The sequence below is a fragment of the Thermobia domestica genome, chromosome 1 (assembly GCF_964235325.1).
Source record: "Thermobia domestica chromosome 1, izTheDome1.hap1.1, whole genome shotgun sequence".
Taxonomy (NCBI): Eukaryota; Metazoa; Arthropoda; class Insecta; order Zygentoma; family Lepismatidae; genus Thermobia; species Thermobia domestica.
The window spans coordinates 298,088,848-298,110,918 of record NC_137454.1 but is presented as its reverse complement, the minus strand read 5'-3'; the positions used below and the strand labels follow the sequence as shown (position 1 = coordinate 298,110,918).

Below are 22,071 nucleotides of genomic sequence, written 5' to 3'. Positions count from 1 at the left end.
GAGTGCTTTGTGCTTGGGATCATTATCTTGGCAGTACTGAAAGTTGTATTTATTTCCAATGTTTCAGAATGTTTAAATATAAATACTTTGTATGATCCATAATTCCATAGATTGCACAAAGTTTACCTGGACCAGCAGCGGACATACAGCCCCAAACCATTGCCAAGCCACGTCTCATGTTTCACATTGGATCGTAAATTACGCTCTCAGAGTTCATTAGGTTTTCGCCAAATATAATATTGACTATCTGAGCGGAGCAAATTAAATGTGCTTTCGTCCGCGAATAACAGTGCTCCTAAACGAATTATTATTATTTTTATTTTTACAAGTTTCTGCAAAACTATCTTTTTTTTTTTTTTTTCTATTGCACTTGCTTACGAACTGTTTTTACGGGCTTCCATGTAAATTGCTTCTTAAAAGCAAACTTATCGCTTCGGGATTCACACTTTCATTAAGATGTTCTGATATTTCTTTGATCAGTTTATTATCACTTTTATTATTATGTAGTAGAAGCCATCACTCGTCTCAATGAAGTGTCCGACTTCTTTATTAAGCCACTGTACATGCGGTGATTAAAAAGCGGCAGCTCAATATGGGTAATTGGATAGAAACCCCTAATATGCAGGTTCCAAATATGTACGTGTATTATCTATTGAATTTAATCAAATACATTTAATATACAATTTCATATAAATTTCGAAAAAAGATCTAAGTTTGTTCTTGCAATGCTCTTCCCAGCATTCGCAACTGGTTAATTGTGGAAATATTTAACATTACAAAGCACATTCTGCAAGGTAAGGCCCATTGTTGTTGGGCCAATTTTTAGAAAATTAGATTTCGTTGTAATCAGGCCATAATTAGCCTAGACACATGAAAAAAGTCCGCAGTAGAGAACAAAAAATTCAAGTAATATATAACATTCAGCAAACACGTCACCTCAGTAAGAGGAGTGTGCAGGGAAAATTACCTCCAGGTATGGTTCTGGTAGAGGTCTGCACGGGTCGGATATTTTGCTCGGTCCCGGTCCGGCCCGTGAATTTATAATGGGGCCCGACCCGAGTCCGAAATATGTTTCAGCGTTTAGGCCCGAGCTCGTGTGATAGATAAGCCTGAATTACAGAAACTTAATAATTAACGCAAAGTTGTATTTTTATTTACAGCAATAAGAGGTTTAATTTTGCAGTTGTGCTTGGGTAATTTTTTCAGAAAGAATATAAATATCGTTGTATAGTATATTTGAAAAGTTGGACTCGAAAAGGCCCGAGAAATATGGTTGTATGCGGGCTCGGCCCGAGCCCGTGCAGCCCTCTAGGTTCTGGATATACTTTGTTTCGGTCTTCGTAAATAAACATTGTTCAGCGTTAAATTCCCACAATAAAAAAAGAAAGAAAAAAAAGCTTCAAGTTGAAGGTTCGTGTATATACATAACTTTTGAGGATCATAGTAAAATATTCTATTTTAATGTGGTAATGGTATGGTTCTTTATTAAACAACACAGATTCAGTCCAAATACATTAAATGGAAATTTATGTTGTGAAAAAGAAAATCAAACTCAGTGAGTGAATCCCAACAATGAATAGTAATATTGTACTATTTTTTCTGTCATTTCCATTACTTAGGGTTGATGGGAATTAACGAAAATTATTCCAATATTATTATTATCGTAAATACAGTGTAGATTTTCGTTAACCCTTTAAGGTTATAATAACTATTTTTAGGTATCAAAGTAGTGTCTTCATTATTCGATTGAAAAAGTACCAATAAATCTTCTTTCTTCGGGTTCTTGTTTTTCCAAGCGTAGAGGCATTGTAGAACACATTACGTATGGTTTCGCGCCTTCCTGCGTCGAGATATAGGTGATGACGTCACAACTTTAAAAAATCATTAGGACTCCTTTTATTATTTCTGGCGGGCTTACTTTTGCACAAACATTCAGTCCACCAAGTACTATTTATCGGATTTTTTTTCACACCTCTGCGTTAACACAGGGGGCTCCAGAGAAATCAAAAGGTGAAGGAAAGGTATTTTTTTGAAAAAAAAAAAAAACTTTTTTCGCGATTTTCACGCCTCATACATGATGGGTAGCGTTTGAAAGGATGTTCTATTCTGAAAAGAATGATGTACGAACCATGATCCTAGGGTAAATATCTGGTGTAGTAAAAAGTAATACATTATTTTGCCAATAGATGGCTTCAGTGATTTGTATCTCGCGTTGTGTAAGTCCGATCGGGTTCAACGAGATGGCGTTCAAACGATGAGATTGCGTACTACATTGCTCAGATAGTTGTGATGAGTTGACTCAGTGTTGTGTGAGCGCGAGTTAAAATGGACACTAGCAAAGAGAAAATATCCTATATTTTAGTTTTTCTTCGATAAAGGCGAAAACGCAAGCCAGGCGGCTGCAAATGTGAATAGTGTTTATGGTCCTGATACTGTACCAGCCAGTCACGCGCAATTTTGGTTTTATCGATTCCGTTCCAGTAATTTTGACGTCCAACATGCACCACGCACTGGAAGGCCAAGTGCCGAAAATGTTGATAAATTCATGGACATTGTCGCGTCCAACCGTCATGTAAGCACTGTGTCGATTGCCCAAGAGCAAAACATTGACCAAAAAAAAAAAAAAAAAAAAGCTTGATGTATCAGTGACACACAAGTTAATGCAAAAAAAAAAAAAAAATCTCATGGACCAAATTTCCATCTGCGAATCGCAACAAAATATACTCATTTCTGAAGCGGTTGGTGACTGACGGTGAAAAGTGGATCACTTATGACAACGTCACGTGGAAACGGTCGTGGTCGAAGCGCGGTGAGCCGGCGCAAACGGTGCCCAAGCCAGGATTGACGACCAGGAAGGTTTTGCTGTGTGTTTGGTGGGATTGGCAGGGAATTATCTACTATGAGCTGCTCCCCTACGGCCAAACCCTTAACTCGGAACTGTACTGTCAACAATTGGACCGTCTGAAGGCAACAATCGCCCAGAAGAAGCCAGCTTTGGCCAATAGGAGAGGCATTGTGTTCCACCAGGACAACGCCAGTCCACACACATCAATAGTGACTCGCTAGAAGCTCCGGAGCTTGGATGGGAGGTGTTTATGCATCCACCTTATAGTTCGGACCTGGCACCGAGTGATTACCATCTCTTCCTGTCCATTGCGAACACGTTTGCTGGTGAAAAAGTCGCTTCAAGAGAGGCTTGTGAAAATCGACTGTCTCAATTTTTTGCCACTAGGGACAAGGGCTTCTATGAGAGAGGCATCATAATACCTTCCAAATGGCAACACGTTATCGAACAAAACGGCGCATATGTGATCTAAATCGGAGCATTCTATGGTAAGTAAAGCCTTCAATGTCATGCCAAAATAATGGATTACTTTTTACTACACCAGATAGGATGTCTCAGGAGATTTTTACTTGAGATCCTGAAAAAAAAGTTTTTTTTGGTTAGGTCTATTTTTATTATTTTATGGGGGCTTATTTTTGCACCTAGGAGATTAAAATTTTGCAAAAACATTCAGTCCAGTCCGAGTAGTAATTATCAAATTTTTTTTCAGATCTCTGCATTAACACAGGGAAGAACCAGAAGGGCAAAAATATATAAATTTAAAAAAAATCCCTATTTGCTATTTTTACGCCTCAGATACATGATGGAGACATGTGAATGGGTACCGTTTGAAAGGCTGTTCTATTCTGAAGAGAGTGAGGTACAAAACATGACCGTAGGATAAATAGGGATGCCCCAGTAATTTTTTTTTTACCTGAAATTCAGTGTATTTTGCGGTAATCTGGGACATTAGGGGTTCATTTGTAAATATTTCCCCCGTCCTCTTACTATTCAAGATAGAAGCTTGAAATTTTTTACACACATTTAGTACACCCCTCAGTATTTTTCAGCTGATTTTCAGATCTCTGTGTTAACAGGAGAGCCCACAGGAGCTCAAAATTTGATTTTAAAAAATAAAAAAATCCCGATTTTTCTCAATTTCCCTCCTCAGGGACGTGATAGGAAAATGTGAACGGTACCGTTTGAAAGGCTGCTCTATTGTGGAAAAAGAGGGGTATGAATCATGCAGAGTTGGCGTGGGTCAATAAAAACTTGACCCACCACTCACCGTAACCCACTCTGACCCACCACTCACCGTAACCCACTCTGACCCACCACCCACCATGAACCACTCTTATCCACTGTGACCTACTCTCTCACCAAAAACCATCGTCATCAACTTTGAACACGATCCACGGCCTCTTCTGTACTGACTAAAGAGTTTACACTTGTAATAAAACAAGACTGAAATTGTCACTAATCGGAGTTTAAATTTCTAGTCAATCGCTCAAGCAGAGCTCCTTCGTGGCTAAGCGGTTAGCGTACGTGTCTTTGGCGCGGGAGAGCCGGGTTCGATTCCCGGCGGGAGCTCATGTGGTTCGGATTCCACGTTAATCAGTAGGTCCACGTCTCATATAGCCTCGCTGCTGAACGGGACGTAAAACTCAAAATCAATCAATCGCTCAAGCACCACGCTGTTACAGTAATGGTGGATCTGACCTTTACGATATCAAATGGTAAAGTGTTTATCAGTGAGGAAATTGAAGCACTTCGAGGTGGGGAGAAATTACTGTGTGTCTAAAATATACTTGTACTAAGAGAGTATTCTTGCAAGTGTTAATTTCTGAACGCATTCCAAAAGAAACTTCTATTCACTTGTCGACTCATGGAGAACAGAAACTTCATCTACCGCACCTTCAATAGGGAATCTTGTGCATAAATTATCAATTAAAACCTGATAAACTGATGATTTCTTATTTGTTTATAAATTTAATTTTTGTAATTACACATGAAGGTTTTATACCATTACCAAGTTCCTCCCCGCTCTAGAAAGCAAAAGAGAACGAGGTTCTGGGAAAGTGTTCAGAGGTGAATAGGAATTTCTCTCTTTCTTCCCCTTCTATTACCACACTGCTGTTTGCCATGGGCCAAATTACTATGAATTTCAATTAAATTATCATTGTATATTACTTCCTTGATGAATTATCGATACTTTTCAGTGGAAAAAAGGATGAAATTTGAGTCCCAAACCAAGGTAAGTAGACCAACGTGAAGGGAAAAAAAGTGTAAAATTTTCCATATAATTATGCGTTCAATCCAAACTTATAATTTCCGTGTAATTAAGCTTACAGTACAAATTTTATGTCTATTTTTCTTACAACTTTATGGGTTTATTGCCCTGTGCTGTAAGCGCTCCATATAATAAAACAAGCTTCAGCAATTATTATAGTAGAAAGAAATAGATATATGAAGCAAAGCACTGTATTTTTTTGATTTTTTTTCTTAACTAATATCGATCGTTTTCGGTCATTTATCAAACCAAGTCACTACCAGTTTTCCATATATAGAAAGTGCCCCCCTCCACAAAGGAGAATTTTAAAAATTGCTGGGACACATTCTGTTTATTTTCAATAAAGAGTTACGGAGCTGAAATTCAGTGTATTAAGTTTAACTCTTTTTTTTTTTTTTTTTTTTTTCGCAAAAATTCGGATCCTTGCTACCTCCTTAGGATATTATGTATTGTAATGAAAGCAATATAACATCCCAATTTGGATTAGGCCTAACTATATACCAAAAGTAATTTCATTTGACTTTGCAATTTGACCGTGATAGTCAGGCATACATAGTTACATTGTTTTTATATAATCATTTATATATGACAGTGATTCAAAAATCTATTTTTTCCAGTAGTTAGCTCCTCTAAAAACTCACAGGTCTCGAAAGCCAAGTAGTAGTATAAGTCCTATTGCTATTATTACAATTAAAAATATCAATATCCAAAAGTGCCTGAAGTTCTTTTTTTCACTTGGTTGGTGGCCTCAGGTAAGTAGACAGAAACAAATGGAAAAGGAAGGTCTTGGAAGTAAAACGAAGATAAGTTCACTAATCTTCAGAAGATACTGTCTACAATGCAGTGAGCAGAGTGGGTCGGTATATCATACTGAGTCGGTGGGTCGCAGTGGGTCATGGTGGGTGGTGGATCACAGTGGGTCACATGCTGTTGACCCACTGACCCACTCCATCTCTGGAACCATGATCCTACGACATACTGATGATGCTGTAGTCGCTCGACTGAAAGTCTATAATTTGCCTAAAAGAAGGCCGGAACCTAAAAGTGTTAACTATGGCAATGAACAGGTTATATAGTTAATAATTTTTGCAGCTAAAATTCAGGTCACCACAGCATGTTACTATAACTTCAAAATTAACTGTGGTTTTTGTTGAAGATCTGTAATGTTCTTTTAGTAGTACGAAGCATGTGTCTAGTGTGGTGCAAAATTTGTCCCTGTACAGGAACTTTTTTTTTTAAGTAAACAATATACAAGTACTCTAGTTTTTTTCTCCCCTATTTCTTCACGTACCACGTCACAAGAATCTAGTTAGTTGATTTGTTTCGTTGTCATTTTTAAATAAACTACAGTTCCATCTTTATAATAATAATAATAACTCACTCACTCTATGGCTTATTGAATCCAAGGTTCAATGCCGCGTTCACAAAAGGTCTCCACTGATTTCTATTGTTAGCCAACTGGATCCAGTTTCTACTTTCTATTCCTCTCTGCGAGATCCATCTTAATATTGTCCTCCTAGCTACGCCTAGGTCTTCCTAATGGTCGTTTTCCGATTGGTCTTCCAGTCAAGACTGAAAGTGTTTCTACTTTCTTCCATCCTAGCTACATGACCTGCCCACCTAAGTCTCCTAGACTTGACCCTAACAATGTTTGGTAAACCGTATAAATTATGTAGTTCCTCGTTATAAAGTTTCCCCATTCCTGTTCCTCTTGGATCCGAATATTCGTCTCAGGATCTTGATCTCAAATACTTTGTCTATGTTCTTTCAGAGTAAGCGACCATATTTCGCAACCATCTAGAACAACAGGCATGATTATCGTTTTATATATTTTAAGCTTCGAATTCCTCGACAGAATTCGCGACAAGAGATTTTGAACTGAATAATAACACGGATTCCCTGCTTTTAGTCGACATTTAATTTCTTCGTGAATATGATTTCCGTTTGTTAATATTGATCCTAGATATTTAATAATAATAATGTTATTTAATTCGTGTTAGTATAGTTTGCCCGTACCCCTCCAGTATCTAAAACTACTTACTTTATAGATATCGATGACAAGGTTTAATATACACTTGTTACTCCTACCTTTTGGGTGTTTTGTTGTAGATTGAATTCACTTCGAGAGAGTTAACTGTTTATTTGTTTATCTTTTGTTAAGATGTTCATGTTAAAAGAAATTCAATATGAAGGTTAATTTTGATCTTTTTTTCAGTAATTTTTTTTATTTCTCTAACTCCACTAGAATATTTTATCCCAAATTAATACGTACTTTGAGATGATGTGTCTTGTCTGTGTTTGATAAGTTGTTGTTGGTAGCACATTAATAGGAAGGGTTATCGCCGTGTTATCTTTAGTGTTGTGCTACTTGGAATTAGGTCGTTTCTTATATAATATTATTTCCTTCCCACTTTTAATGTTGGCGTTTTTCTTTTAGAACAATAATCATTTTTTCATTATTCGGATAACTGTTCTAAAATCTTATTAACCCCTTCCACTAAGATTTATTTTCTGAATTTCCTGCCCCTGCTATCTACCACTTATTTTTCTTTGTATTTTTTTTCAATGGGAATTATATAATTTTCAAAACATCAATAGAGTAACCCTAAGTTATGCTAGACTAGTGTAGCTCGTCATCGTGCGATCTGGCATCGAGAAGCCATGAGGAGCTAGTCTCGTTTCAGTGCAGGGGGTTAATTTTAGCGGGACACCAATTAACTTTTCCCCGTCATAACAAATTTTATATTTTACTGTTAAGAAATGGCGAACTTTCGTAGTTCCATTCTAAACTTATGCACCTTAGAGCGGTAAATCCTATTCTATATCAATGGGAACTTCCTCGTTTGTATCCTACGATAAGCTGTGAATCAATGTGTCTTGCATACACACTGATTAAAAAGGATTAAATAAACTCCAAAGCAACCACCTTACTTGACTAGCTCTAAAGTTCTTTTATATTAGACATATATGGCCGTTATTGTTGTTACGTAATGTAAGATGTAAATGCAAATTTTGATAATTTTTTATCCACTTTCTTTGTCTTAATTATTTACGCATACTGACGTTAAGATAGTGTGTAGGGCTTTGAAAAAAAAAAAAAGCTTGAAATCAACGCACTATATGTACTCCCAGTGTATTAATATTTGTACTCCCAGTCAAGCAAATGTCTTGGAAGCAGTTTTACACACGTGGGTATTCATTGATTTCAACTTATACGAGTTGCATCCAAAAATAAATAAATAAAAAATAAGTTTCGAAACTGCCCCAAGATGGCACGAGTGGTCATTGCGACGCGCTTGCTTAGGAGTAGAGAACCACTACCTTAACGGAGACAGTTCTGTGGATTAGTGAGGGGCGAATCCAGGAAGGGGGGCGATCGGGGCAATCGCCCCCCCGAAGAGCAAACTTTCTTATTTTATATATAAATTAAACCCATCCCAGAGTTTGAAGCTCTTAAAAGTAGCTCCAAGTAGCAGTATTACAACCCCTCCCCCCATAGAAGTCCGTCCTGGATCCGCCCCTGGAATTAGTGATGGGCCTCAAGAGTATTTTTTTTCTATCGAACTATCAGCAATATTATTGGATAGACCGATTTTCTTTTTGTATTTATACAAATTTATTGGTGAGACTTGCTTTTCTGCTGACTACGTTTATTCGATAATCTGGCAATTATTATTCAATCCATCTCTTGATTCTACCATTTGTTCTGTAATGTTAATATATCATACACCTTCCACGTTAATGAAGTTGAATGTTTTATAGAATTCCTTAACTGATAGCAGTGAAAAGCACATGTTGGTTATTTAGCGATAGTTTTTCTGTGTGAAGTGTCTAGAGCTTGAATCTATTTGATAATTTACAAAAGTAGTAGTAATATATTGTTTACTGCTTATGGTGTTTCAGTAAATTCCTCAACAAAGCTTTGTAACTAAAAGCTTTTTCATACATCCTTGCACCCTGCGAAAACAAACCGTGTAACTCGATTTGTATCACTCTGCGCCCGAGTATTCAGCGATTCGTGCAGGAGAAAACGCTTCGTCTGTTTCCCGCAATATTTCTACTTCTGCACGTGCATGTAATCTTTCAGTTAAAACGTGAACAATTTTTTTGTTTTCCACCCAAACACACCCGTATAGTACAGTATAAGGGTGTCACATACGGGTTTTAGGACGTAGGTTGTAACCATGAGATTTGGGCAGATAATTTTTCATTGAAAATGGCACAGTCGAACTTTTTATGACAATGGTGGTTTTAAGTTAAATAAAATCTAGTTTACAAAGCAGTATATCTTGGTTTTCTAACAAACCAACTTCGGTCTCTGTTTTTCCGGGATTGTCCCCAAACAATTGAGAGGGTAGGCCGCTGAGAAAGTCAGTAGTATATTTAGGCAATTCCCAATAGATGAGTTTTTTAATATCACCAGAAAGAAAAACAACTTTCAAAATTCCAGTTACCGTAAGTGGAAACAATCAGTACTTCACTTTTGCATACACCATATTTTTAGCATGACTAGGACGCACTTACAATGGCTAAATTTAGCTACAAACTGCTGAGGTCAGCTGACAGGAGAAATTATTCTCTTAACCGAAAAATTTCTTCCTGGGATGACACACACCCCAAATTGGAAATTGTTTAAAGTACACCCCCCCCCCCTCTCTCTCTCTCTCTCTCTCTCTCTCATATAAATGCATATGTATGTTCATGTTGCAGTGTTCGCGTCAGTTTTTCCTACACGACTTCATTGCTCCTATTAGACGATGTTGCAATTTGCATTGGATAAAAATCTTCAACAAAAGTGCCAAAAACTAGTAGTGATATCAGGGCTCCTAAAATGGTATAACTATCGTCATGTAATATACGGAGTTCTCTTGTGAAGGTCCCCTGCTTGGATTCAAGACAACGTGAATGTCAAGCCTTCATTGTACAGTTTGCGTCACTTTACACTTGTTATTCATTTAAGTGGCGCGATCGTATTTTTTTTTTTTTTTTTTTTTTTTTATGAAGTAATAAGATCATTCTTTCTGACGCGACTGTATGTCGCAGCGTGCTCACTCGAGGTTGGTTCGATGGAAGAAGGAAGTAAAGTTCAAAACGCATCTAATTCAAGTCACGTAAGAGCTTCCGTGAGGTTCGTATCGTGATTTAAGTGGATCCCTTATCGATTAGCACTACGCCATTAAATTCTATGTAGGACTCGAAAAATCGACTGTGGAGATGTTGACCATGATCCAATAGATGTTCGGATGTGAAAGCCTATCAAAACGTGTTGTTTTGAATATGTACAAGTGCTTCAATGACGATCGAGAAGGAGTGGAATTCGACCCCCTCCCCCCGCCCCAAGGCATCCGTCCATGAGCAGAACCTAGGAGCATGTGCAACGTGTCATGTGTTGAACTCAGACCAGCGGTTAAGTATGTGAATGGTCGCAGACCACATAGAAATTGATAAAAATGACTGCGCATCATCATTATCGAAAATTTGCAGATGAGAAAAATCTCTGCCGAGTTCGTACCGAAAATTTTGACACGACCAAAGACAAAATCGGATGCTTGCTTGCGAAGATCTTTTGCATCGCGTCCAAACACGCAGTTTTTGAACAATGTGACAACTGGCGATGAAACATGAGTGTTTGAGTATGACCTAAAAGACAAAACGCCGAATGCCATATAACACAAGCAGATCGAAAGCCAAGGTTATGCTCATTGTTTTCTTTGACGCCAAGGGTCTCCACCACGAACTTGTACGTAATAGACCGTCAAAGGTGTTCTCTACATTGAAGGGATGACAAAATGGAAGGAAAGTGTCAACCGTGTAAGGCGAGACTGCCGCCAGTTGGAAGCTGTATCATGACAATACACCAAGCTACATCTCCTTCGTGGTCAAAGACTCCTTGGTCCGTAACGGCATCACAACTCCTACTTTGCCCCTACTGTCCTGATCTGGCCCCGTCGGACCTTTTCCTGTTTTGCTACGAGTGAAGACAACCCTCACAAGGACACCAACCGCGGGTTCGGCGCGCTTCTTGAAGGACATACCAGAAAAGAACTTCAGAGCGAGTTCCAAGCATGGGAACGTCATTGGCAAGTATGTTGACACCTAAAGGTCATATTTTTATGATCTTCTAATGAATTGTAGCGATACCTTTAATACATTTCGTTTCCCGAATTTTATTTCATAAGTTTTATACAAACATTGTAAGATTTTTTAAAAATCTTACATAAGTTTATTTTTTAAAAAATAGGGTATACCGCTTCCATCTTGTAAGATATGAAAATAATAAGTTTGAGATTATTATTTATGTATTAATAACAGATACTATCGTAATGAACTGCTGCAAGTTTGGATACGATAGCCGAGGAACTAGAGGTGCACGAGGTATACATGTTACATTATCTGTAAAGCAATAGTTCTCACGAATATTGTGTGAAGTAACTGTTACGCGCACAACTCATTTCAGTACGAAGTAGTTGATCAATTAGTTTGTATTTACAGCCTTTGTTACCAGCGAAACTATGTAGGACAAGTCTCAACGTATAAAGTAGGGTCTGAACAACGGTAATGCGTTAGCTACTCTCAGTAGGAATCGAACCAAAGTCCTTGTGCATCAAATCTACACATTAGACCAGTCAGGAGGGCAGTACAAGGTAACTGCTTTTAAAGATCCTTAATTGTATTTAGGACCAAATAATCGTGGTAAATAGAACACACAGTTAAGCCACAAGTTTTGTTTGTTTCATTTACCCTTTTACTCTTCAACACATCTCCAGTGTGAAATCACTTTCGATAAAGTTTTTAAGACACTTCCTACGTCATTAATTTGTTATTTGTGCTTATTTCAGTGCTTCGCATTTTGTATCAAAGAAGTTTTGAATGAAGACCTTCAGAAAATAACTCATTTTCTTTCTTCATTGAGATGTTGCTTTTTGTTTTGTGTGTCATTCACAATAAGCATATTCTATTTTGGACATTTCAGTTATTGTATACAATAGCTACATCAAAGGAATCAAAAACGAAAACATTTAAGAACTCTTGTCCCTACATTTTCCCTTTTGAAACCATGATATTTATTGTGGACGGGATTCAGATATACAGGTCCAAGGAACCTTATCCCTTAAGACTCTTTCCATGTATAATATAATAATGAAATGCTCAATTGTTGTAGGAAACAAGATATGGTGAGTATATAATAATAATAATAATAATCACAACAATAATAGTAATAATCGTAGGACAGCCATTAAAGATCCAATTGTATACACATGTTTGCTTAATTGATTAGATCGTGACAATATATTAGTTGTAATGTTACAAAGCAGAAGTATTTGATAACAGTGGTACATTTTTAAAGGAAACAAACCTTTTTGTAGGGTGTAAACATACGAACGATTCTAGTATTTATAATTTTCATACTACTTACAGCATTGTTTTAAGAAAAATTTTAATACTCAAAAATAATTATTCCACTCATAATCTTTCGAAATAGCCTAATGAGATTTTCTGTAATTCAGTTAATTAGCACCACTTCACAATATGTCGATGTGTCACGAACTAACTGCCCTGGTGCAATAGAGATCCTCTAAAAAGGCACCAGAAGTGTTTCGTTGTGTTTTTTGTAAGTGTTGCGACTCAAAAAGTTGCAGAAATTTAGTGTGGCACTTCAAACAAAATGAATTTCCTGTGTCTAAAGCTAAACAGTGGAGTTGCAGCAGCATAAATTCTAACAAGGAGAATGCTTTTATTCCAAACGTCAGTGCTTTTAGGTAGATACCTGTCATATTTTATTGTATTTTATTTTTCCTGTTTTCGAAAACCGAAAGATGTATAAAACGTTTCAATCTGCCCAATTCTTCTAACTCTCATTGCCATTTAAGTGTAAAGATAGTCATAATAATTACGTAAATTTCGTAGATTTTAATGTTTTCTCGGTATTTCAAATTATATATTTACTAACTTTCGCTGTTGGTTTATCTTTATAGGTACGTAAGATACACAGAAACTGGCGGAAACGTCGACAACTTTGCGAAGATAATTCATTGTCTGATCGTATTTTTAAGGTGAGTAGAGGTTATGCTTTTCTGGGTGTATTAAACTCTCTTGAAATTAAGAATGTACACAGTATTTCGCTACGATTGTCGTTGACTATTTTTACTAGAAATCCTCAACAATTTGTGCCTTACATTCTAATATTGAGAAACTGCAGAAACTGACTTAGTGTGAAACTGAACAAGAACTGTAAAAAGGCAATCGTACACGAAAGAGAAATAAAATAACACTGGCAGGAGTGAAATTTGAATTAATGATCAATTATTCGAGAAATAAAGTTCTCGGAAATCAGATTTTTTTTAAGCTTTATTTTTTTCTCCAGGGTTCCCACATTCTGGAAAGTTGGGGAAATTATGCATTTTGCGTAAAATGTCATGGAAAGTTAGGGAACGTAAATATGCAAGTGTACAATTATTTTTTTTCAATCTAACATTGTTTCCTCTCTCAGTTGTATAGATTGACATGTGAAGAAGACACAATGATACAGCATTCCCATAACAGTGATGCATTGTTACTATTTCGAGCTGAGGAAGTGAGAGAGAGAGAGAGAAGGTGGGAGATAATTGATCATGTAAAAGCAGAAATCGAAGTATGACTTTTGATCTTCGTGGACGTCGGTCTCCACCCTTTCAGCAGATACCCTCACCATTGTGAATGCTGCTTTCAAGTTGTCAACAAATTAGCTACAGGCACATTTGTAACTGTCTGAATGATAAGTTGTCAGTTACTGAATTGCCATCTGTTTGAGTATATTGGAAATCGCAATGTTTATAAGGAGTGTGTTCTGCATTCACTATTGTGAGGGTATCTGCTGGAAGGGTTAAGACAGAGAAACTACTGAAGAAACTGAAGGCATCAGGTAAAGATTAACTAGCCTTCAGGTTTGACTGTCGAAACTGGGGACACTCAAGAAGATTGTGGAAAGTAGCTCTCTGAAGTACAAACTGGTACGTGTTCTATCAGCTTTGGACCCCAGGCTACCATAGAAGAATCCATAATTTGCTCAGACGAATATGAGATGCATCCTACAAACTCTGCATGATTATAACAGAATATCTAATTCTGTAGCTGAGAAAACAATGTCAATTTGTCTTTCTGTACTGAAATTCAGGGATCTTATGACTTCAGAGAATACGAAGAGAAGATGGGCAGCATCAGGTTAGATAACTTCTTTGCAGAGGTAATGCCCACGAAACAAGGATATTCTGATTTGTGGAATGTTGTGAAAATGTTTAATTTCATCCCACTGCTATGGCTCAGTGGAGGGTAGGTTGTTAGTCAATAAGACACTTATTGTAGAAAACCATATCGAAGATTCTCTGGTAGCACAGAGGCGATACATGATGGAATTATGTACTACGAAGATGTAGAATCTGTTCCTGTTGAACGAAGAATGCTTCTCTGTTTGTTCAGCTCGGAGACGCTCTGATGAATACCCTAAACAGAAACGAAGAAAAAGTGCAGAGGAAAGTAGAATCAAAGATGAAAACGTAAGTGCTGAAGTTAGGAAGTTGGAAGCAAAGAAGAAACAAATGGAATCATCTTACAAATAAGAACAAGATGCTCTCTTAGAATAAGTTCAAAAACTGAAAGCAAATCAAAATTCTGTTTAAAGAATGTACATGTAAGGATTAACATGCTCAGAGTTGGCAATATTAGGACTGATAGTGGGCCACGGTGGCTCACTGGTAGAGCGTTCAACCCCTGGTTCATGAGGTTCTGGTTTCGATCCCAGCTTGCGTCAGGTGAGCTTTGTGGTGGACAAACACCATATACGTGGGTTCTCTCGTTTCTTTCCACTTTCTTCATTCCACAATTTCGTTCATTTCTCGTCACCATCTCCTTTACATGGACGACATAACCGTTGAACGTAAAACTTAGATTTCATTTTTCATTTCATTTAAGGACTGATAGTAGTAGGTCTCAGGGAGAGTTGGCGATATATTATTGACTGCATGTTAATTTTGTCTTTCCAAGCAAAAAAAAAAGTCTAATTCACAATGCCAAGGTATGTGGTAGTGTATCATACATATTATTATATACTTACATGATAAATTTTGTGTAAATAATTACTCACATTGAACATAACAAATATGTAAATAGTAATTAAAGGAGTGTGTTAACAGGTATGGGGATGGAAAAGGCAGTTAGTGTATGATAGAACTTACCCCGTATCTTCCCATTTATATTCGAGAATTTATCACGGAAAATAATTTGTGTCAGGGAAATCGATCTTCACGTTTTTTGTGGGAACCCTGTTCTTTTTTCCTTCTTTTTCCTAGTTGAGAAGAAAGTATATAAAGAAAGAGGTAGGGATGGTATCGAGACGAGACTTTGTACAGTCTCGGTCTCGTCTCGGTTGATAAATAGCGGTTTCGGCCTCGATCTCGTCTCGAGTTAAAAATCATAGTCTCGGTCTTGGTCTCATCTCGAAAGTCTCGAAATAAATAGTGTGAAATTAAAATTGTGAAAGTATTTTTATCGTACAGTCCGTCGTTTCCGCTTCTTCGCCTTCATTCTTGACAGAAATATGGTATGATGTACCTCTTCATAGCCGACGCGTTCCATCTCAATTCAGGCAGGACATGTACCGGTCAAGTCATGGATATTGGTAATTATTTTTTATGAATTCCTTATGGAAAATTAAGAAACCTGTATTTTTTATTTTCTCGAAAAAATTTTGTGCTGAGATATTGCCTCCTTAAGTTCATTGTCTGTAATTGCTGAAGACCAAAAAGTAGTATTCTGTACTACTTTTGACGAAGTGTATATCAGCAACAAATTAACATAAAGAAGTAATTCTTTGTCCAATAGATAATTGTGTGTAGTTTGCAATGTCAGAAAATTACTCTCTTGTCTTGTATACAGGGTGTCCAAAAATTGTGGCAACTTTAGAAAAAGTCTCGAAAATTACACGATTTCGGATTTTTCTCCTCTTTCTCGTAACAATATATATATTATGAAAAAGAGGGGGAATCCAAAATCGTGTAATTTTCGAGACTTTTTCTCGGAATATAATTTTTCAGTATAAATGAGCTATATATGTGTTTTAAAGGCTCACAGTCTTATGTTCGACCACGCGCTGGTTTAGATTTTATGGCTAAAAGTTTCCTCTGAAAAATTGTGGTCACGAGGCAAGTCGCGGGATATTGAAATTTGACGGAAGACGATGCTTCGGTTACCGATAATTCATTTCTCACCTTTGCGAAGTTCGCAGAACATTACTGATACATTAGTTACCATGTTTAATCTCGTCCCTTCCTCCTCCTCCTCGAGCTCCTTCGTGGATAAGCGGTTAGCGTACACGCCTATGGGGGGGAGGGTTCTATTCCCGGCGGAAGCTCATGTAGTCCGGATTCCACGTTAATCAGTAGGTCCACGTTTCATAAAGTCTGTGCTGAACGGAACGCTAAACTCAAAATCAATCAATTCTCCTCTCCTCCTCCTCCTCCTCCTAATAATAATAATAATAATAATAATAATAGTAATAATAATAGTAATAGTAATAATAGTAATATAAATTGCTATTAGCAGTACTAGTAGGAGGAGGTAGTAGTGTGTCCTTATACAGGAGGCCATATATTCGAACCCAGAAGTTTCCAACTCTTACGTATTTTCCAATTACCCTTATCTACACCAGTCGAATGCCGGGATAATACCTTGAAACTAAGTCCTGATGTACTTCTTTCCAACATTTTTCGTAACTCCGTCCTATGCTGAAAGGTCATAAATAAAAGAATAATAATAATGACGATTATGATTATTATTATTATACGGCGTGGCCAAGTCGGTAACGCGCTCGCTTTCAGTGCGAGCAGTGCCGGGTTTGATTCCGGGGTGCGTAAAAATTTCGGTGTTGACTCTGCATCGTAAGGACAACTGGGGAGCTATCTGAAGAGAAAGGTAGCGGACTCTGGTTTGGAAAACCAGATTATGCAACTGTGGGAGCCGAGGCGGGGACCACTTCTCACCCATGCGAAAGCTGTCTGGCCGGCATAAGCTCTTCAGGACTTCGTGCTACGGAGTTATTGTTGTTACTATACTCCAACTGATTCTAGTTTTGCACAAACAAGCGGAGGCCACCACTTCTATGCAACATGTTTCAATGGAAAAATAAATTGTAATATTCTGTGGCCCTATATTAACAAAAACGGAACGTTCCCTAAATAAAGGGCATTACTGAACGGTTGCAAAATTGGGATATATATATATATATATATATATATATATATATATATATATATATATATATATATTATATAATATAATGTGTGTGTGTGTGTGTGTGTGTGTGTTAGTCATTGGTTTTGACTCTAAAGATTGGGCAATTCTCGAAGTTCTAAAGAAAGCACTTTGTCTTGCAGACGCATTCTCAAGCAGATCATTTCTAGTTTGAATGTCGTGTTGTGGGTGGTTAGTTTTGCTGCTCATTCACTTCTTATTGTAATTTTTGTAGTGCTTTCGGATGTTAACTGAATACGTTCTTAAGGTTCGCATTTTGAAGAACTTGTGTTTTCGACTATACTGGCTCTTAAAATTTAAAATAGGACTTGAATTTTCATTAATTTACGTAATCGTGAGAACATGTACAGTGTGGCTAGAACACAGCATGTACACAAAGTTGTTGACACAATGCTTTGCAGAATTTAAATTTCAGTCTTGGGGGCCGCGGTGGCTCAGTGGTAGAGCGTTCACCTCTGGTGCCTGGGGTCCCGGGTTCGATCCCTGCCCCCGCCAAGTGAACTTTGTGGTGGACAAACACCGTGTGCGTGGGTTTCCTCGGGGTTCTCCCGTTTCCTCCCACTTTCTTCATTCCACCATTTCATTCATTTACTCATCATCACCGTCTCCTTTAGCCTAACCGGCATAATCGTGGGACTTAAACTCAAAGATTTCATTTTTTAAAAAAATTCAGTCTTTCTCGAGCATATGATTGTGTAATTTTCAGTTCTTCGTGGTTAATAGTTTTATCGAGGAAAAGTTTACAGATAAATCTTGAAAGGAAAAATACTTGGGCGTTCTTGGCCTGTGAAATACATCATTGCGTAAAAAAAAAAAAAAAAAAAAAAAAAAAAAAAAAAAAAAAAAAAAGTGACCGTTTCACTGAAAATATTGGGTGCATTGTTTGAGAGGGACTAAATAGCTTGTGTACTTTCACAAATGTATGTATTTAGACAATCATTTTTAAGTTGTTAACCGGTCCTATTTTTATCGTAATTCTTCATAATGAGTACGTTTACAGAATACCGTGTAAAGTGTGCGCACTACGCAAAACTGCACTAAAAGTAATTTAACAACCAAAGTCAAGAAAATTTCGTTCCGTTAGCGAGTTAGGACTGGTTAGTATAATTTAATGCTGTCATCCTCAACTTCTTATTTCGGATGCTAATACTTTGTGTTCGCGGTGTGTTGAGTATTATGTAAGTGCAAGAGCCTTCTTCCTAAACCATCCACACCAAATATTCAGCCTAGTATTTCCCACGGTAATATCACCTGGTACTGATGAGCAGAGGTATGAAGATCCTGCAGCTCTCACATATTCTTTAAATTTGGCCGCACGAGTAATGGAAATACACACTAGTCCCCTTGTGCCACCGACAAGTTTCAAAAGTCACCAACGAATGTCATATGCGTAAAAAAAAAACGTCGTAAACTGTCTCAAGAATTTGAAAAAGTTGTAGCGAAAACAGTAAGTTCAGTGTACGACGTCGATCTTACAGCAACTAAAACCACCTCAGTCAGACCCGTTAAGTGTTCTGCATGTGTAGCATGGGAAGAAAATATCAATAAAACCTTTAGCGCAACATCATCTTACAATGAAAAGGTACGATTGGCTACGATATTACCAACTTGTATTTGGTCTAGGAATTAATTCGTGCGGTTGGTACGCACACATTGAAGCTGGAGTACAAACACAAAATACATAAATACCTTAAGAAAAATATTGTCCATCGCTAGCCACCACTTTCGCCCATCTGTCAGGCAATGTACGGATTCCGTGGCGAAAGAAGTCCTCATCCTTGGAAGCGATCCAGTCAGAGACCCATGTTTCGATATCTTCTGAAGAAGTAAACCGCTGTCCAATCAAATCGTTGTTCATGCAATCGAACAAGTAGTAGTCCGAAGGAGCAACGTCTGGTGAATACGGCGGGTGGGGTAAAACTTCCCATCCGACATTTTCTAAATAGGTTTTGCGACATGTGGGCGAGCGTTATCATGTTGAACAATAAGTTTATCATGTCTGTTCTCCCATTCTGGTCGTGTTCTGGCCAGAGCTTGCTTCAAACGCATTAATTGTCGTCGATAACGTTCTCCATTCATAGTTTCACCCGGTTGCAGCAGCTCATAGTACACCACACCTTTCATATCCCACCATATGCACAGCATAACCTTTGCACAGTGAATATCTCGTTTTGGTTGTGATGGACCTGGTTCACCTGGTTTCACCCAGGCCTTTTTACGTTTACGCTTCTCGTAATGGATCCACTTCTCATCACCCGTAATAATTCGATGCAGAAACCCCTTTCTGCTCTGTCGTTGAAGCAGCAATTCGCAAATGGTTTTTCGTCTTTCAACGTCTCTGTCTTTCAATTCATGTGGAACCCAATGTGACATCTTTTGAATCATTCCCATGGCTTTCAAGCGTTTGGAGACTGTTGTTTGATCAACGCCTAATGCTGCTGCAAGTTGTTCCTGCGTTTGACACGAATCCTGCTCGAGCAATGCTGTCAATTCTAAATCTTGAAATTTTTTTGGCTGTCCAGCTCGCTCTTGGTCTGCCAAGCCGAAATCACCACTTCTAAACCGTGCAAACCACTTCTGACACGTTCGCTCAGCTAGAGCATGGTCACCATACACTTCCACCAAAATACGATGACTTTCAGTCGCACTTTTCTGCATGTTAAAGTAAAGCAGCAGGACACCCCGCAAAAACACTTTATCAGGCACAAATTGCGCCATGTTCACTTAACTACAAACTGGTGTTGTTGACGCTTTAATCCACTGCCCTATACTACGAACGATACGCGATGACAGGGGTTTGCAACACATGTGTGGATACACTGAACTGTGGGACGCTCCGTTCGTTGCGCCATCTCTTGTCCACCCGCACGAATTAATTCCTAGACCAAATATTTCCAGGTCAAAGGCACTAGAATTATTCCCTTCCGTGACAAAATACTTAATTGACAAATCAAGAACAGTAATAAAAACCAAAGGAATTTACAGAAATCCCGACCCATACTGTGGCCATCCAATTGATAAAAACACAGTTGAAAGAGCTTTGAAGTATTATCTATGTGACGAATTTGACTGCTCCCGTCAAAGCCAAACAAAAGCGATGTTGTCACTGTGGTAGATGATGGTATTAAGAGAAAGAAAGTTAAGCGATACCTAACACGTTAATTAAGGAAATATATAAAGTCTTTAGAAGAGAAAATCCAGAATTGAAAATGAGCCACTCAAAATTTTATAGCCTGCGGCCGAAATTTTATACCAGAACCCTATAGAGACTTTTGTGTTTGTGTCTGCTGTGCGAACTTCGAACTTGCCGTTATTGCTTTAAATAATCTGAGAAACAAACAAACAAACAAGCTAGTAAAGAAATGTTCCAGGAGCTCTTTCCACTTATGGTATGCTCAATTAAGTCAAAATTCCAAGCTACAAGAATGCGCTGATTGCCCTGGTATAGAAGGAATACACATCGCTTCTCTAGAATTGGAAGAATGCCTAACAGAATATAGTGTGTTCCAAAGGTAATGGTAAAAAATGAAAGCACAAATTCCTGACACCAAAACAAGTAAAAAAGTTTATGTAACATATAGTCCGGAAATGAACAGGGTCGAAGCTAGACAGCTTCGAATGTGGGGGAAAGAAACTTCACATCTGGCTACCGGGATAATGATTGGAGCTAGGAAAGAGGGTCAGAAATACATAAATATCATATCGGCTTGTCCTATTAAACGCATGTTCAAATGTTTGACATAAGTGTGTAAGGGATTCCTCATACATCGTCTGGGGATTAACGGAATGACTTTCCAACACGGGTAATGCAACGGTGCAATGAAAATAGACAAATTACAGTACGAAGTTGTGATACACGGATGATAGCAAAATGGCGGTCAAAGCAAAGCGTGCCTAGCATGGTTGTATTAACAGCAGGGACAGTATGTCAATTAAAGGCTATTTTACAGGGGGGATGAAGTGTACATGAGAAAGAATTAACATGTGGAAATTCAAAACTTATTGAAAACATCCAGTTCTATAGATGGGGATTTCCCTCTCGTCTCCCTGGCAATTCTTACCCTGCTCAGGGTCAATGAAATGTGGTATACTCACAGAGATAATGGGAATGGCTGTAATTGCTCACAATACAGAGATTCGGTGAATTCCTACATGATATTTATGAAGAATTTCTAGCGCAGTTATGTAACATGCGTTTAACAGGTCAACCCGATATGATTTTTATGGATTTCCGAACCCATTTCCTAGCTCCTATCCTTATTCCGGTTGGAAGGTGAGAAATTCCTTTTCTCCACTTTCGGAACTATCTAGCCTCGCCTCTGTCCATTTCCGGATTATATGTTATATAAACTGTTTTTGCCAGTTTTGGTGCGAGGAATCTGTGGTTTGATTTCTTATCATTACTTCTGGCAAAAAGTGGGTTTCAATCCTACTTTCTTTACACTAGATAAAGGGGCAAACTATGGTTTACCCCTCCATTGTACATATCCTGGATTCATATTTTATATAATACATAATAGAGTATATAATGTAATATGAGAGAGAGAGAGAGAGAGAGAGAGAGAGAAGGCTGTATACATCAGCAGTAGGTTTTGTTTCGGGAGAGCTTCATTGAGGAACAAGTTTGAAACACGTGTGTTGTACGTGCGAAAAAAATTATCACAAATTTATT

The 22,071-nt window shown here is 37.9% G+C and overlaps 1 protein-coding gene across 2 annotated transcripts in view; it reads left to right on the top strand.

The window, feature by feature from the left end:
• The window catches only part of LOC145661609 (protein no-on-transient A-like), a 188,528-nt gene that overhangs the window by 153,172 nt on the left and 13,285 nt on the right, over positions 1 to 22,071 (top strand). For both annotated transcript variants that reach the window (XM_081726934.1, XM_081726937.1), the window contains exon 11: positions 13,091 to 13,168. In XM_081726934.1, coding sequence (XP_081583060.1) covers positions 13,091 to 13,168 — 78 coding nt within the window. The remainder of the gene's footprint in view (positions 1 to 13,090; positions 13,169 to 22,071) is intronic.